The sequence below is a fragment of the Physcomitrium patens genome, chromosome 2 (assembly GCF_059467195.1).
Source record: "Physcomitrium patens ecotype Gransden chromosome 2, ASM5946719v1, whole genome shotgun sequence".
In the NCBI taxonomy this organism is placed as follows: Eukaryota; Viridiplantae; Streptophyta; class Bryopsida; order Funariales; family Funariaceae; genus Physcomitrium; species Physcomitrium patens.
In genome coordinates this window covers 4,400,001-4,416,961 of record NC_143411.1, presented here as the reverse complement: position 1 = coordinate 4,416,961, position 16,961 = coordinate 4,400,001, and the positions used below count along the sequence as shown (strand labels likewise).

General features: G+C 36.1%; 2 protein-coding genes across 6 annotated transcripts in view; both read right to left on the bottom strand.

The window, feature by feature from the left end:
• Window positions 1-4,495: 4,495 nt before the first annotated feature.
• On the bottom strand, window positions 4,496-9,986 carry LOC112279072 (organic cation/carnitine transporter 7). 3 transcript variants are annotated; one of them, XM_024513172.2, is made up of 14 exons: window positions 9,725-9,986; window positions 8,758-9,023; window positions 8,358-8,442; window positions 8,050-8,147; window positions 7,824-7,897; window positions 7,515-7,610; window positions 7,172-7,244; window positions 6,942-7,022; window positions 6,635-6,693; window positions 6,335-6,419; window positions 6,064-6,181; window positions 5,209-5,843; window positions 4,923-5,000; window positions 4,496-4,833 (listed from the first exon to the last, which is right to left on the bottom strand). In XM_024513172.2, exons 2-14 carry the CDS (start codon window positions 8,824-8,826, stop codon window positions 4,798-4,800), a joined length of 1,587 nt encoding a protein of 528 aa, XP_024368940.1. In that variant the 5' UTR covers window positions 8,827-9,023; window positions 9,725-9,986; the 3' UTR covers window positions 4,496-4,797. The 3 variants fall into 3 exon arrangements, with proteins under 3 accessions (XP_024368940.1, XP_024368939.1, XP_024368941.1); XM_024513171.3 differs by lacking the exon at window positions 9,725-9,986 and adding an exon at window positions 9,577-9,703; XM_024513173.3 differs by lacking the exon at window positions 9,725-9,986 and adding an exon at window positions 9,213-9,573.
• A 1,613-nt stretch (window positions 9,987-11,599) lies between these two features.
• LOC112278784 (ribonucleases P/MRP protein subunit POP1) overlaps window positions 11,600-16,961 on the bottom strand; it is a 6,872-nt gene continuing 1,510 nt past the window's right edge. Inside the window, exons 2-11 of one of the 3 annotated variants that reach the window (XM_024512538.3) lie at window positions 16,759-16,855; window positions 16,411-16,524; window positions 16,063-16,224; window positions 15,293-15,411; window positions 14,547-15,062; window positions 14,246-14,354; window positions 13,207-13,974; window positions 12,696-13,057; window positions 12,270-12,503; window positions 11,600-11,963 (exon numbers count right to left, since the gene is read on the bottom strand). In XM_024512538.3, the coding sequence (XP_024368306.1) occupies window positions 11,777-11,963; window positions 12,270-12,503; window positions 12,696-13,057; window positions 13,207-13,974; window positions 14,246-14,354; window positions 14,547-15,062; window positions 15,293-15,411; window positions 16,063-16,224; window positions 16,411-16,524; window positions 16,759-16,855 (2,668 nt within the window). In that variant the 3' untranslated portion in view covers window positions 11,600-11,776. The other 2 variants (XM_024512539.3, XM_090244185.1) reach the window with 2 other exon arrangements.

Below are 16,961 nucleotides of genomic sequence, written 5' to 3'. Positions count from 1 at the left end.
ATTATTTTTATAAAAAGAAGTTAAATGAAGAATTTTCAAAAAAAATGCAAGAACTAAATAAAACAATCAATTTTGGCTATACATTAGCTTTATTTATTATTTCTATTAATATCAAGAATTATTTAGAAAAACAATTTAAATATATTTCTTGTAAATCTTTTTATTTTTTTATAGAAAATATCATACAATTTATATATCAATTAATAAAATATTTATTTTATCACAAAAATAATGATTCTATACATAAATTTATTTATTTATTTATTTAATAATTAATTTTAAATAATATTATGTAATACTTATTTATTCATATTTTTAGAAATTAAAAAATAATGTGACAAAATTTTTTCTTAATTTACTTGATTTTTAAATGCTAAATCAAGAAATTAATTTTTCTATCAAATAAAAAAATTAATTTTTAAATACCAATCAAAAAACAATTATTAATTCAATGCTTCAAAACTCCTATAGCAAGTACTTCTATTAAATTAGATACAATCAAAAGTAAAAGATATACAAATTAATATTACACAAAATAAGAAAAAATATAATATTTTCAAAAAATATTGTATCTATAAAGTAGAAAATTAAAACATATTTTCTAATATTATCCTATGATAAATTGGAACCATTAGATAAGAAGTGCAATTTTAAACCTAAACAATGTATTAAAAAACAAGTTTGTCTAGCTACATTAGAGACTATGTGGTTGGTTTCTTAAACAATATCATCTTACAAAGGTCATGTTTTATCTAATAAACTCTTTTTTTACTTAATAGTATAACTTTTCTTAGAACCTATACATTGTGCAATTTCAACTTCCACTTTATTAAATTCTATAACCTTTGTTTGTTTTCTTAATAAAGAGTATTTTATGCCTTATAAAACACTTTGTGTACAAAAACCTATGCTTATAAGCATAGAAGTTATAGATACTTAATTGATGCATTTTTCAAATATCAATTTTAAAATCCTTCTTATAGAATTACTCACATGTATTTATAAAATCACAATGCTCTTTAACATTGCCAACATACCAAATAAACTTGTTGTCTTAGATTTATTATGGTCAAAAAAGTACATTCTTAAGATAGATTGGCATCTCATGTCTTTCTAATAATAAATAAAAACCACAAATTCATAAACAAAAAAATAACAAAAACAATATACATCTCATATTTTTTACTTCTAATTGCCACAATTAAGAGATTTTTATTCTTTTTATTTAAATCAACATAAACTACTATCTTAAAATAGTTGAACTTTGTGCTAGTTTAAATTTCTTTTTTTTTAAATTAAATCTCTTTCTAGATGTTAAATATTTATATATTTTGAGCATTAAATTCTATACTTGTAAATTTTGTTTTAATATTTCAACTTAAACTTATCTCTATAATTAAAAAAAAAATTATCATTTTTTCTCTCACAAGTAATGCTTATATATGAATATATAAAAGTTTTACTTCTTTTACTTTTTTTGTCTTATTAGATAAGAGGGAAAAATTAAACTCTTTTAGTTATGTTGTGTCTTTTCTATACAACATAATAGTAACCAAATTCTCAAATCATAGAGGCAAACAAGTTAATAGCATCAAATTTTATATTTATTTTTCACTTTTATATTAATACATATCAACTTAAATAAGTTCTTATTAAAGATGTCCAAATAATCTAATACCCCATTACTCTTCTTAATCTACAATGTGCACAATTATTGCTTAAGAAATAGTCTATTAGTCAATAATTTTTTTATATACAAAGTTATTTCATTTTTCTATAATAGTTATAATAGATTTTTATTTATAATATTTTAAAATATTTTAATTATAAGATATAATTAAAGTTTTCTTACTAATGCTAACCTGATCTCTATATGGGTCTCATGTATAGGTTTTTTTTAATAATTTGTGAAACCTTTTACTTTCAAATTTCACAAATTAAAATTTTTCTTGAGAAATTTCGTTTAGTTGAAGTTTGCATTGAAATCTTTTTTATTGTTGCATCATCCAAACTAAGTTATTCCAAATTTGGAGCAATTAAATATAAAATCATACACATGCAAAGAAACATATAGATGTTAAGATGATTTTATTAAGAATTAATCAAATATACATGCAATCTTAGTTTACTAATGCTATTAATTAGAGCTGCCAATCATTCTTAATGGTTTTACAAGATATCCTAATTACTAACCAAACATGACATATATAGTGCTACAAGAACAATATCCCTCCCCCCATTTCAACCTCTCCCTTTGTTTTGAAATTTCATAGAATGATTGTTAATGACATGCAAACTTGCCATATTGTGTTTTTAACAAGTAGATAAATTATAAAATAGGAAAAATAATAATTAAATGAAAAAAATTAAAAATTAAAAACTTTTGTATAAAATAAAATAAAAATTTACATTTGAATTTAAAATTAATATAATCAAAACACATATATTATAAATAACATCTAATTAAAATATTTTAACAGCAACCAATTTTTTAAATATAACTTTTTTTCTATCAACTATAAATTTTTTGTATATAAATACAAAAAATTAAATCATTTATACTGAAAAAGAAATAAACATGCTACACATTTAATTTTGACTTAGAATCTAAATATTTTTCAATTTCCATGTGCAAACATATACCTATGAAGATTTTTCATATTTTTAAAAACTAAGTATTATCTTGTATTAATATCTAAAGTAATACTTATTTATATTAAATTATTACTATAATTGGTATAAAACTTTATATCTTAGTATTACTAAAAAAAATCTTAATATTTTTAATGTAATATCTTATTAATTTGTAGAATACTATACAAAGAATATAAACATTATTAGAAATTTTTAGTTCATTATTTAAATTATTTTTTAATATTTTAATTTTTATGGTTTTATTTAGTATTTTTTAATTTATTTATTAGAAATTTAATTATTATATAAAAATATATATCAAATATTTAAGTTTATATAATGTTAAAGTTGTAGTCACATATTATTATTTATATTCTTTTATTTTTTTATTATTTATATTTGAAATCGAGTATTTTATTAGAACCAAATATACAAAAATACTGATTCAAAATTTTTAAAGTGCCAATAAGTTTTTTTTAATTATTAAAGATAAATCATTAGAAACTATTTGGATTAGATTTTCAAATTCAAAATATATTTATATTTTACCAAAAATATCTTCTAGACTTAAGTCATCTATTAAATGTTTTAAATTTGTCAGATTATTATTATAAAATTAATAATAATAATAATAATAATAATAATAATAATAATAATAAAATAACTTATACAAAAAAATTGTTGGTGTGTAAGACAAGACTATTTAGATGTTAAGATTGTCTTCTTGTCAAACATTTGATGTGTTGTAATTTACTGGTTAGCATTTTTTCTAATTTTTTGCAGAGACAAAATATATGATATAGAAAGAACCAGAATTTAAAATGAGTTTTTATATTAAATGTTCTCATATGTTCAATCATTGACAATAGACTATTTATATATATGCATATATGTATATTCATATATATGTCTATTTCTTTCTTTCTTTTTCAGGTCCTCTACATAATAATTAGACATTTTTAACACAGAAAATGATTTTTTTAATTAAAAATAAAATAAAGAAGTTAGAAGAAAAATATATATAGTAAACCAAAAGGAGAATGTACTTGCAAAGATTTTTTTATTTTTTATTTTTACTATCGTGTAATTATATTGAACCTTACATGCAAGTCTAAGGCATAACTGATCTCAACTTCTTCCATCGTTGGGTGAAGAATGTAGCATCGACTAGAAACTCTAATGCTGATTACACTGGATGTTGGTACACAAAAATCGAGCTATGGTTATGCCTTCAACGCTTGAACCTGGCCCTGCCATGTTGAGAAGTAATCTCGAAGAATGAGTGGCTCTGTAAAATGGAAAGCCGAACATCGAGCTGTTGCTGAAGCAACAAAAGAGAGATCCGCAGCATAGAATTGCATTTTACACGTAGGAAACTTCTGGCAATCAGTTGTGACAAACAAAGGAGCACAGACATGGCCCAGAATCCAGTTCTTCGTGCCAGAACGGTGAATGTAGAGGCTCACTTTCACTTGAACAGTGACCCAATTGAAGAAGAATATCGTTTGTGAAGTCAAAATATCGAAGTGCAACACCTTAACCAAAGCATTTAGAGTGGATTTCGAAGAAAACAGAGCGCTTCTGGGACTCGACATACGCTGGCCCTGGCACAAGGAAATTACTCGTAGAGAATTTGATGATTTCCTGACATCATGAACGTGTGGCAAGAGAGGTTAAAAATTAGTTAGTCGTTGTCATGATGTTGCTGTGTCTCGACAATTTGTATGGAAGATCAGTCTTAAGTTCACCAAACTCGATCTGTTTGCGTGTTGACATCCTGCACATCTAACAACATTCATACGAAACCGCTCCACTCTAAATTACAAGCATGCGGGGTGTGAACCATGAGTTGAGAGTAGTATCAGAGAAACACATGAATGTGTTGATTGACAAACCACTCATGTAATAAATTACAAAAGCAACAATCCTGTCCATGCAACTAATGAATGAAGCATATATCTGAAAATATGTTCACAAAGCATCCGTATCTTAGGGTGGATACATTGCATGTGCATTCAAAATGCCTGATACTGATTGAATATTATGATTACCTAGAAAATTAGTTTACAAATCAAAAGCTGCCTCAACCTCGGTTGTAATGCAAAATTCGGTTCACAATGCATTCAACCAACAGCAATAAAATCAATCGCCCTCAGACGATCTTCAATCTGATTGTATGTCATCAGCTAGTCGTATTCCCTGCAATGATAATCACCGTGAAAGAAAAGATGAGTTTCTCAATCAGTTGATAAGGCAATCCAAAAAAAGTCAACAAGTAAAAAGAGTACCTTGGTTTCGATTGGAAATAGCAAAGTGGCCATGCTTGCGATTAAAGGAACCGCAACAAAAAGCAGCACCGAAAGTACCTGCAACCAGGCCAGCACACTACGTTAGAAATACATGAAATCGTGAAGAATTCACGAAGAAAAAAAAACTTGAAACGGCACTGATTTTGGTGTAGCGTGAATTATGGCGCCCCTGCCTCTTAAGCCTAGTGCACAGAACGAGAGAAGCTCTAGTCAAGATAAGAGATAGATATAGTTGAAGGCACTTTAACAAAGTAGACAAGCTTACCCTATGACCATTTTTCATCATTTCTATTGCAACAAAGGGGCACAGGAAACCGCCAATGCGACCAGCGGAATTACTAAAACCCAGGCCAGAGGATCTCAGCTTGGTCGGGTATAACTCCGGAGCATAAGCCCACAAGATAGAGAATGCTCCCATGATACAGCTCCGGGCTCCAAACATGAGCGAGGTGGTAGCCATCTCCGAAAGAGGTTTCCAAAGCGGAGCTACAAAGAGGCTGGTACCAAGGAGAAGAGCTCCCAGGCTGGCCTTCCGGCCATAGCGTTCGACTATCAGGCAAGCCACTAACAATCCTGGGAGCTCCGCCAGAGATGTGATTAGAACTGCTTTGTAACTTGAAACGTCCGTGCCTGGCCTACCATCCGGCATGCACTTAGTCTCCGTGAGGAGGAGCTTGTCGTGAGACTTGACAGGTAGCTCGGTAGTCAAGAGCACTAGCCCATAGTAGGTGAAAGCATTGGCGAAAAAGAATGACCATAAAAGTATTGTGGTTAGCTTCAGCTCAGGAGAAAACAATTGCAGGAAAATGGAGAACGCTCCTTTAATTCCACCTTGGTCCATCTGGCGAGGAGTCTCATCACGACGGCCACTCGGAGTATTTATTTTTACGACCGCCCGGTCTGCATTCATTCAACATATCAGAAAGCAAGCTAAACAAGTGACTGTTAAACGAAAACCTGTTCAGATTGTATAAGAAGAGATTACTAACAAATGGGTACATGTACACATTAGAAGAAATCCCATGCCCTTCCTCAGCTGAAGGATTTGGATCGAACTCAAGGAATTTAAAGAGACGGAATGAAAGTCATAGAAAGATCTCATCAGGATTCGATATTATACCACAAACGATTTGACGTGGTAACTTAGCAAGTGAGAGGTTGCCAGTCGGCACAGGTGCTCCATTGATATATGCAACCTGTCTTAAAACCTTCCGTGCTCCCTCCACGTCCCCTTTCACCTACTCTCAGTGATCAAGCACACCCAATTAGCTATCTAAGGAATATATATATATATCAGGCGTTACTACCACATCCTGCAATCAACTTTGAGACGCTACTACGGGAAAGTTCAAATAGAGAGCAAAATGCTCATAAGACTGCGTTAAGCGTACCATCAAGTATCGAGGAGACTCAGGAACCCATGAGTAGAAAACAAGCAACACCAGGAATGGCAAGGCAGAAACTGCTACTAATATCCTGCACAAATCTCACCATTCAAATACACGTGAAGACCCCGCTTGTTGAACATTACCAACAGAACAGAAACAATATTCTTCGCAAGTTACGTCAGCAAAAGACAATCAAAACAATTAATAAGTGTCTAGTGATTACAACGCCGATTATCGATGAAAATGCACGAGGATTTTCCAACCTAATAGAGTACGAAGTGTATAAGAGATTATTTTACACACCTCCAACTATGATGGGGTAAAATAAGCCAAGCCAAGAGGGCTGATGATACAGATCCCACCTGACACATATCAATTTAAATATAGATGTAAATTATTATATAATTAAAATTAGCCCGGAAAGAGTAGCAAAAAATCTTGATGAAAATGTTGCTAGAAATGTATTGAACCATAATTAATGAACTAGACTCGATTAAGTAACACCCAAAAAATCCTTCGATCCCAAAAAACTGCCCTTACCAGACAAGGTGAGGACTTTATGAATAAGACAAGCATGAAATTAAAAACAAAACAAGGTCTTATCACCTACCGTCCACAAGATCTCCATGAAAACAAGCCAGAAGCCTCTAGAGGAAGCTGGCAAGAACTCCATGCACAAGGAGAATACTACCTGCATTACCGAAATTATATACAGTTGAGACCCGCAAGGGCGCACAATTATAAAATAATTCTCGAGCTCAAAGATTTGAACTTCATCTTGAAGTACTAACTAGGAGCAAAAACTGGATGTAATTCAAAACACTTTGATTGTAGCCTTACTGATGAACCGCCAAGCCCAAAACCAACGAGAGTCCGAGCCAGGAGAAGAGATAAATAAGTTGGAGACCAGGCACTGCAATTAAGCAACCGTTCGTTCAATGTAGCACAGATTTACGAGCTCACAGTTATTCAGATGACATTGAAAACTAGACATATCCTCTCAAGCTACCTTCAGTTTCCATTCCTGAAAAAGATGGTAGATCTACTCTTTTTTACTCACAGTAAGCACATTGCTGCCTAGAAGGAACTATAGCAAGTGAAAATCAACTAACTTTCGATGTAAAAGTTTTGAGCTCGGCAACAAGTTCATAACTAGATTCACACGTTTGTATATTGAACTTGCCTCAGTAAACCGAAGAAAAAAGTGAAAAGAGCTGTTGCCATAAAACCAAGTCTGCGTCCTTTCATGTCAGACACTAATCCCCAAACATATGCACCCCTGCACCGCAAGAAGCTCTGAGATCAATATCTTTAATTTTGAATGAGACTAAACAACTCATCGTATGATCAAATGGACAGCATCAGATCTTTAAAAATAAAAATAAATAAAGGAACGATGAGGAATAGGTAAAAACAAATGGCTTAGTGCTAAAACTTGCAACCAAGGCAAAAACAGAGATTAATGAAGTATATAAAAGATACTAGCATTTACACAAAGATTCCGGCAAACACTGCACTCGTAATGGCCCCCTCTTCGAATGATGACAGCCCCCATTCGCATTTTGCCTGCCACATTGTACTTAATACGCACATCCGATGCGGGGCCTCTATATAATTGGAGCAAAGCAATACAAACACAAACAAGAAGTACAGTCTAAATGCTAATCTCTGTGCATTGGCATACAGTTTTTGAGAATTCAAACCAGAAGACCATTTACCGAGGGACCAATGAAAGACAACAAAATCATCTCCGCAGCGTCTGCTAACCATGCAAGGCCGGTATACGTCAGAATCCCCAACTGAAACTTGCCGAATCCTGGAAAATAAATCCCCCGACGAACTCCCAGTCAAACACGGAAGCTGTTAGCTGCTTCTCAGGGAAAGGTTAGAGATGAGGGAGGACTACAATTATCACTTTCACAAGAGCACTACTGAAATGATCATGTACCTATGAAAGCAAAGACAGCGCTGTTTGTGTTACTAGAATACCGACAACTACAGAAGGCAAAAATAAATAAATTATTACCAATAGTCTCAATGGCTTCTTCGACTGTAATATTTTTGTGGTTAGCAACCTCATCGCTATGATAATTCGGTCCAGTATGCAAATCCTGTACCGCAGTGATTCAGTGGTTGTCATACTAAAGGACGCATGAAGAGGAAAAGAAAAAAAAAAGGAAAAAAAAGTTATTTCAGTGCCCCAGAAGGCAACATCCTGAGCGTGTTATCAGCATCTTAAGAATTTGATAGATGTATTATCCAAAATTAACCCTAATCTAGTTGGAGAAAATAGAATTTAAGCCCTCTACACTTTCAGCTTATGATAAAAATAAAAAATAAAAATAATATTATCAATTAATCGCCGTCTTTCCTTCTTTCAGCATAGGAAGCGAAAATCAGACACACTGAAAGAAGGCAGAAAATACCAGTAGATGCGAAGTCTCCGACACTGATTGGTCTGAAGTGACCGGCCTGGATACCCCATCGTATTCCATCTCTTCTACAAAGATCACACTTGAAGACAGGAGCAACAATCTTCTGCTGCAACTATATTCATGGAGAGCCTATCAAAATCATTTTCCCGCACACACAAACCTGTGGTTGAACTCCTCGTAATTACTATAGTAGAGCAGCGCTGTCATTCAAGAAAAAGAGTCCTCCCCTCCTGATCCCGGCAGAGCAATCAAACCCCCTGCATGCATCAGCATCAAAGCTTTACTGTCAAGACTTCATTCAACTCTTGCTACAATTTCTCATGAATTTACTTCATAACATATTGCAGAAGTAAAAAATAAAACAAAAAAAAACAAAAACAAAAACAAAAACAAACAAACAAAAGAAGAACAGAAACGAGGATCTATTTCGTGTAACCACAGCTCACCACCCCTTGAACCGCCCCGCATATCAGTCACCTGCTAGACTGACAGAGAGTTTCTACACCGAGAGTATCCAGGAGACACAGCACACAATTCCCACCCAGGCAATTCTGTCACCCACAAACTCGGCTAGTTTAAGCCAATTCCTGCTTAAGGACAATCTCTAAAGCAGCCAACAGATGGCTCACATCTTCACACTTGAGCTCTAAACACAAAATCTAGCGAGCAGGTGTATTCCCCGACGCCAAAGTCGTTCACTCCGTCAAACCAAACCCTACAAGAAAAACAATCTCAAGGCAAGTCCAAGGATTGCAAAATACCCCTGTTACTTTTTTTATACCCCTTCTGTGAACAACAATTTTGGCATACCTCCGGCGGCAGATCATATACTCGTCGCGTGACTATCAACTTCCAATACGCCACCCCCGCGAAATACATACATCAAACCAAAAACTGCAGATTGAAGTGTGCAACGATCCGCTGTGAAATCCATGGTAGATAGGAGAACACAACTCACCATGATTACAATTATTTATTGTTTCTGCTTCCAATTCCTTCGGGTACATTTTACAATTATTTATTGTCTCAGCTTCCAATTCCTTCGGGAAATTCCAAGTAATCCACTCTTTTTGATGGGTAATGCCAACTGAAGACGACGGCGGAGGGTCTTCCCTGTGGTGCCGAACGAGGTCGAAGAAGTCTAAGGCCAAAACTGCCAAATAGGATGGAGCGAGCAAATCACAGATCCTTGGAGCGAGTTGAGCTAAGAAGCATCGATTGAGCCGAGCGCGTGGGGGACTCGTGTATGTGTATAAGTGTGTGTAGTTTTCTTTGTTTTTGTTTGTTTGTTTGATATTTTTTTTTTTTGTTTTTGTTTGTCTGTTTGATATTTATTTTTTTTTGTTTTTATTGGGTTTAGTGAGGAAGGAAGCAGAAGTTTTACCCCAACAACGGTGGACACGTAAAGAGGACCTGCTTCGTGAAAAGCGCCCTCGACCTCGTCGACACGCCAACATGGTCCACGTTGAAGCCGCCAGATCGACGAATCGCCGTCGCCACCGTCCCCAAGTCGGTGGAGAGGCGAATCCATTGCCTCGGGAAGCGGAAGAAGCCCCCACACGACTGACCCAATTCCCCTCACTACCGTCATCATCATCTTCAACAAATGCGGCCTCGTCTTCTTTTATATATATATATATATATATATATATTTTTTTTTAGTTATTTATTTATTTATTGATATAAAAATTGCCCTATCAGCAGTAGTAATCTGCCTTCTCTATTTCTTTCTCTCTCTCGCTATATATATATAATATAAAAAAGCTTAGAGGATAAATTAGAGGAAACAAAAACCATTTCTCATTGGCTGCATATTTCATTATTTTTATCAAAAGTGAAGCAAAATAACTCAACTAGTGGTCAATTGGAGATCAAAATCTGCATGTTGTTGCAAATTGCCAAGAGTAGCACTATGAGATCACTAGAAGTAGAGCTAAGAAGCTCCCAATAAATAAATAAACTAACAATTACATGCCCTTGGCTACCTTTTTCATGGCCAATGATACTATAATGAATACATATATATATATATATATATATATATCAGCACAGCTGCAGCAATGGATTTCACATGCCCACTTTGCATTTTGGAGTAGAGTAAATGTGGAATGAATGAATGTGAGAGAGCCTATGAAGAAAAAGAAGAAGCATGAGAAAGTATGGACCAAATTGCCCTTTGTTTTTAATTTGATGCCCTTAGCATACGGATTTCTGAAAAGGATGAAGAAAACAAAAACAAGCAAACAAACAAACAAACAGAGTCGAAAACTGGAATACAACTTCCGGCAAAAGGTTTCAATTTTTTTCTATCAGATAGACACAGCATTCTTTCATTCTCCTCCACATCAGCTATCATCAGGATCTCTGAAGAGTGTCTGTTAAGGTGGAACACTCTCTTTGATTCAAGCACATCCGACTCATTTTCGAGCTTTGATACCAACAATTATGATGTATTGCCACCAATCGAATAAAACACGTTTTGTCGTTTGTAGCGTGTGCTGTCTTGGAAATACGTGGCACGGAATTCCAGTCAAGTCGTCAGTGAAAGTCTGCGATTCGACGCTGTAGCACACTGTAGCAGCCACTGGCCTAATCTAGAGGTAAACTTGAGGCATGGCTGAGGATCTACAGTTGTGTCTGGTGGCCTTGGTGATAAAAAAAGACGAAGGGGCGCAAGAGAAATCGGTAGACGTGAAGTCGCCTGAAGAGAAGTTGAATATTGTTGTGATACAGCTGGAGAGTGATGAATTACAATTCTTTATCAGGACATGGCTGCATTCAAAGCAAATTCCAAACAAGGAACGCATGTGAGACTTGCGGTCCACACTGAATATAGTTGGTAGCATTGTAATCAAAGTCTGTGTTACGTCACGATGTATTACAGCAATGGGTTAAACTACCTTGACAATCCTGTCAATTGGTCTTCTCCACACATCATCTAATCTATTCCGTCGATCAAAAATTCAGTGATACTGACCCCCTAATGGAGCGCGTTCACACCAAAGACGTATCACACAAGGTCATCTCCAGTTTCAATTACGATTGAAGCCAATGCTGGGCGATACATTGACGAGCATTTGTTGCGGGCAAGTAAAAAGATGTCCGATGAGCTTGACCACCTCTTGTCAGCCATTTGCCTCGCTCTCAAAACGCCAAGAGCAGCAACTTCACAGACACCAATGGCTAAAGAGGATTTACTGCACCAACCACCCGATAATAGAAGTTAATTCAGAAACACAAGTGCAAAGAAATGATTGGTTTTGAGATCAAAACCAATCAGACGTCGATTAGCTAGAAGTCGATTTGGGATGTTAAATATTTGTCACACAGACGTGCTTCAAATGTCAGCTTCTAAATAGTATCCAATAGAGCTTTGATAAATGATTATTTAGTCTTTACGAGTGAGCCAATGACCTAAGAACAGGGTCCAAAGCAATAAAGCATTCACAGATCATCTCTACATATTAGCCAAATCCTAATACACATGTTACAGAAAACTTTACCTTCCTCTAACCATGGCAGAAGTGACAATCCCGATTGGAACTCGCAAGCTACAAAATTCAGATCTGGGTCTAGGCAGAACGGTTTGGGAAGATGCATTTTGAGATTGGATAGAACCGTGAGATGGTGTTCCGCCTTCGCCTTTAAATATCTGTTTTCTCTTCTTCCTTTTATTACATGAAGATTGTTGGACCTGATGAAAACTAGGATCTTCAAAACCTTGCCATTTTTGTGGCCTTCACAAAAAGGTCACAAATTACGAATCGAACGGTCAGATTTCTGCATTAAATATGTAGAGAGCTGAGGTTCTTTGGAAAACAGTCAAATTAAATTTATCCCTGAGATCCGTAGATAGATTTCAATCTTAAACTAAACACAACTACAAATCATCCGAACCTCATAACTTTGAAAACAAAAACATAACTTACTCTAAAGAATGGTACGAGAGCAGTGAAACGTACGAGCTAAAATAAGAATCAACATCACTGGACAGGGGCAAATAAATCATGGCTTCTTCATCAAAGACTCCTTTCCGTGGAGCATGAATCAGGACTCTCACAAGGCAACCTTTTTTAATCAATTCTGCGCTGCCATCGCCAGCCAGTTGTAGGGTGGAGTGACCATTAGTATCAAGTGCTTCCCCGGATGATGATGTAAGCAACGGTAGGTGATGAAGGCTACAATCCTTTAAAGTCTGTTGTAAAGTCTCTTTTGTTCGTGCCACAAACATTGAAGGTTCTCCAGCCTTACCACCTCCTGATAAATCTCGTTCCCCAACCGCAGCTTCCACCTTCACAAACAATGCCAGAGATTTTTAAATGATGAGTTCGTATATGAACAACATGAATTGCATACAGTATACTAAAGAGACTTGCGATTGACTCAACCCTACACCCTCTACCTACATCAAACCAAGAAAGAATATGGTGCATCACTTACAAAGTCAACTTTCAAGTTTTTTGACTCCTCGATCTCCCCATGGGCTTCCAGTGATAGGACAGGCTTCTCTGCAGAGATAAATGCATCCAAAGTAGCACCTGAACTATCATTTCTGTCCTCTAACTCAATAGCCATTGGTGTGGGGACAACCTGTGAAGAACCCTCTTCATGAAACTCAACTGTATTATCAGGTTTCGATTCCTTATCTAGAACTTCCATTGGAACAGTACCAACTGTATCACTACTACAATAACCTACAGCATCTCCAGGCAAAATCTGATCTGTCAGACCCCTTGAAGGAAGGAAAACATGTGCGTCAATTCCAGGCTGGGTTGAATCTATCCTAGAATCATCGGCCGCTGTCGCACCGATTATCCCTGCATCAGGATCTGCCGCCTGGACATAATGAGAAGTGCTGCAAGTGTTAAGCTGCGGTACAGGTGCTGCAGGACCAGATGAAGAGAGTAAAACAAGATCATTGTTCGAAGTCTTGCTTGGGTCTGTTTCGGCAACTGCAGCCACTGCACCACAAGATATTCCTGTTTCAAACTCAGCCGTTAAAACATTCGGAACAGTGCTGCAATTCTCTGAACACAACTGAGGAGCTTCATTTAAAAACTTCCAGTCTGGCAGTTCACTCCTCCATATGCCTCTTTTGGAAGGAGGTCTTCGACTGTAGATCTCTTGATATTCTAAGGCCTTGCTAGCCATATGCTGGTCGTAGGAGTAACAGTCAGGGTAATCGTGAGGAAAAGATGCAAGCTTGGCCTGTCAAAACCAAGATGAGAAACAGGTTAACATCAAAAAGTAACAGGTTCATTTACACTAGCTTATGTAAAGACGACGTGCCTAAAGCTTATGTGCACATTAAGGTCAAAATTATAACTCTTCGACACTATAAGAGAACCAAAAAGACTAGTATTGGAACTTCGAAGTGGACACCCGATAGTTAGATCAAAACCATATTCTGCAAATAGGACATCTCCCTGACCAGATCGAAAAAAAAGAACTGAAAAGTTGGGACTTATAGAATTCGTACATCTGTATGGAGCCAATGTCGCTCTCGTAGTCCAATGGCACGACCACCCGCAAATACCAAAGGTACCCAAAAAGCTCGCACCCATGCTATGGGCATTATAAGCGAAAACCTGCGTAACAATAGTCGTGCATTGAGACTCCAGCACACATATGACTTTCACGGGATTTCAGGATGGATTAAAAGAACTCACATTCACGATGTTCAGTTTAAAAGGCTCTAGCACCGCCAAAGTGTGCCACAATCCTCCCCAAAAACTTGAACTTCAAACGCTCTCGAGTCAAAGAGCAGTCAGAAAACTTACCCACAAGCTGAAGGCATAGCATGCGCATGCTTTATAACCAGGATATGACACTTCGAATTTTCACCAGCAATGGTTGACTCTTGTTGTATATCTTCACTTGTATCATCAAGTCGGATGTAAGACAGCCGCCTCTTATGCCGTTTGATACTCAAATCTTTTTCGCTCAGAGGCTTAACCAAACCTTCCTGACCGTTCATGCTCAACCAATCCCACGCACCTCTATTACCTAAAAGATGCGTTTCTAGCGTGTTCACGACCACATGATCAAACGTGGAAGGGGATCCAGAATTTGGATTCGTGCTGTCAATGTTCTCTACTCTATCCTCATCAGAACCTGCATCTACGAGTATAGATGGCTGAAAAGCTATATCCTGGTCTGGACGATTCCTAGGATCCCACACTTCCATACCAACAACTGCACCCCCTGAACTTTCCAGACATCTCAAAGTGGACACGCCTGATGACGAATCATGAGAGCAAAGAGAACCAAGTTTATCGCACGGCTGTGATGTCTGTCTGCCAGAAAAAGTGCCAAGGTCAGAACTTAGGAATATATCGACGTCCACTGAAATCAATATCAGCTTCAAAATTTCTAATATGAACTCAGTTCATCACTGTTTGTTGAAACCGACGTGCGAAGGCACCTCAAAACAAATATGAAGAGGCATATTTGAAGTTCAAGTTTCATTTGCTGCCTAATCAAACTTAAAAGTGAGATAAAAGAAAAACAACGCCAAGCAGCTGACCTGACAACAGGATGAAGCACTTTATGCAAAATAGAATTTGCGTCACTTCCCAACAAATCCAATCGCCCCATTTGGCCTTTCCTCGACCGACATTGCAACTTATCTCTTCCACAAGCCCTCTGGTTTAGTACAAAACATAACAGATGTAAACCACGTGAGAGATGAAAACATGAATAGTGGCAGATGCAAACGATCAATTACCAATTCATCTTGATGTAAGCAAAAAAAAAAAAAAAAAAAAAAAAAAAAAAAAAAAAAAAAAAAAACTGAAAAACTGAAAAACTGAAAAATGAAAAAATAAAAAAAAATAAAAAATAAAATACATAACGCGAAAGCGCAACCAGAAATGATTAACACAACTACAAAAATGAACAAGTTAACTTATTCACTTGAACTATACTTGAACACCAATCCGCAAAAAAAGTCATGCAATTAAAGTTCCTCGATCTGTTGCACAGTATATCTAAACCCTGGTTAACATTCAACATAAAAAATAAATAAATAAAAGTGATGACGTGAAATCACGAACACAAGTCGAAGGTAACCCAAATAAACACTGAACCTGAACTACGGTACCTTACCGCGTCACGTAACCACTGGTATCAATCTATCAGGTAAAACTATTAGGCAAATCATGACAGCAACCCCTATCAGTTCAACTTCGACAAATTTGATTTTAGTTGCACTGCAATAGGCACACCACAGTTTGTTCCTTAACGTTCAAAAGAGGTAGAGATTAACAAGTCAGTGATGCTGAATAGGTACATCACCTGCTTTTGACACAAAAGCTGGAGACACGTCAAGGCCTCTTCAAAAGCAGCAGCGTGGACCCACAGCCACATCTGTCGCTCCTCCTCTGCTTTTGATTCAGGACGCCAAATATATGTAACTGGAGCAATCGCTCGACGAGAACACTCACCCATGTGATATAACTAGGAACCACCAAGAGAGCTATCAAATTCGTATACATTCAAAGTAATTTATATGGCTCTTCATCACTTAAGATTTTCAGTGCAAAGGTCTTCTCAAGAAGAAAATAATCACAAGAATGAGAATACATAAAATAAACTCATACGTCTTCGTCCAAAATTGAAGTAAAAATATGAAATAACACTCACCATTGCTCTCCCATAATTTGCACCATCATACACAGCTTGATCAGTAGGCGACATCAATTCGACAGATGTTGGAGCTGGCTCCAATGCCAACTGCAAAGCATCTATGATGCATTTCTGGATATTCACATTTTGATATAATAAGCACGCAAAAAAGCGGATCAACAGTTGTCTAGATAATTAGGTGTAGGAGCAGTGTGAAGTTCCTAACTCATCTAATCAGTCGAGAAAAGCATCACCTATCAAGCTATCAGATACGCGAAGACAACAATCCTCTTCGATCATCAACACCAGCCGTAATTCCAGTAAAACATTCTGAAGAGGCACTTCGGTATTAAAAATTCAACTCACCCCGCTGCCTTCTAGCTCAATGACAGAAAAAAAGCTGGCATCCTGCAGCACAGCAGCCTCGTTTGCCCACTTAATGACTGCCCGCGATCCTCGGCCTCTGCTCTTAAATCGAAAAAAAAAAAAAAAAAAAAAAAAAAAAAAAAAAAAATCCAATCAAAACATACAAACCAAACGTGACCACGTTCGTTTGCACGAGAAACTAA

Coding starts and splice junctions, on each gene's coding strand:
- LOC112279072 (XM_024513172.2), bottom strand. CDS start 8,826: ATGGAATACGATGGGGTATCCAGGCCGGTCACTTCAGACCAATCAGTG. Junction 7,245..7,514: donor TTTTTCTTCGGTTTACTGAG/GCAAGTTCAATA, acceptor GCTTAATTGCAG/TGCCTGGTCTCCAACTTATT. Junction 6,182..6,334: donor AGTCTCCTCGATACTTGATG/GTACGCTTAACG, acceptor CACTGAGAGTAG/GTGAAAGGGGACGTGGAGGG.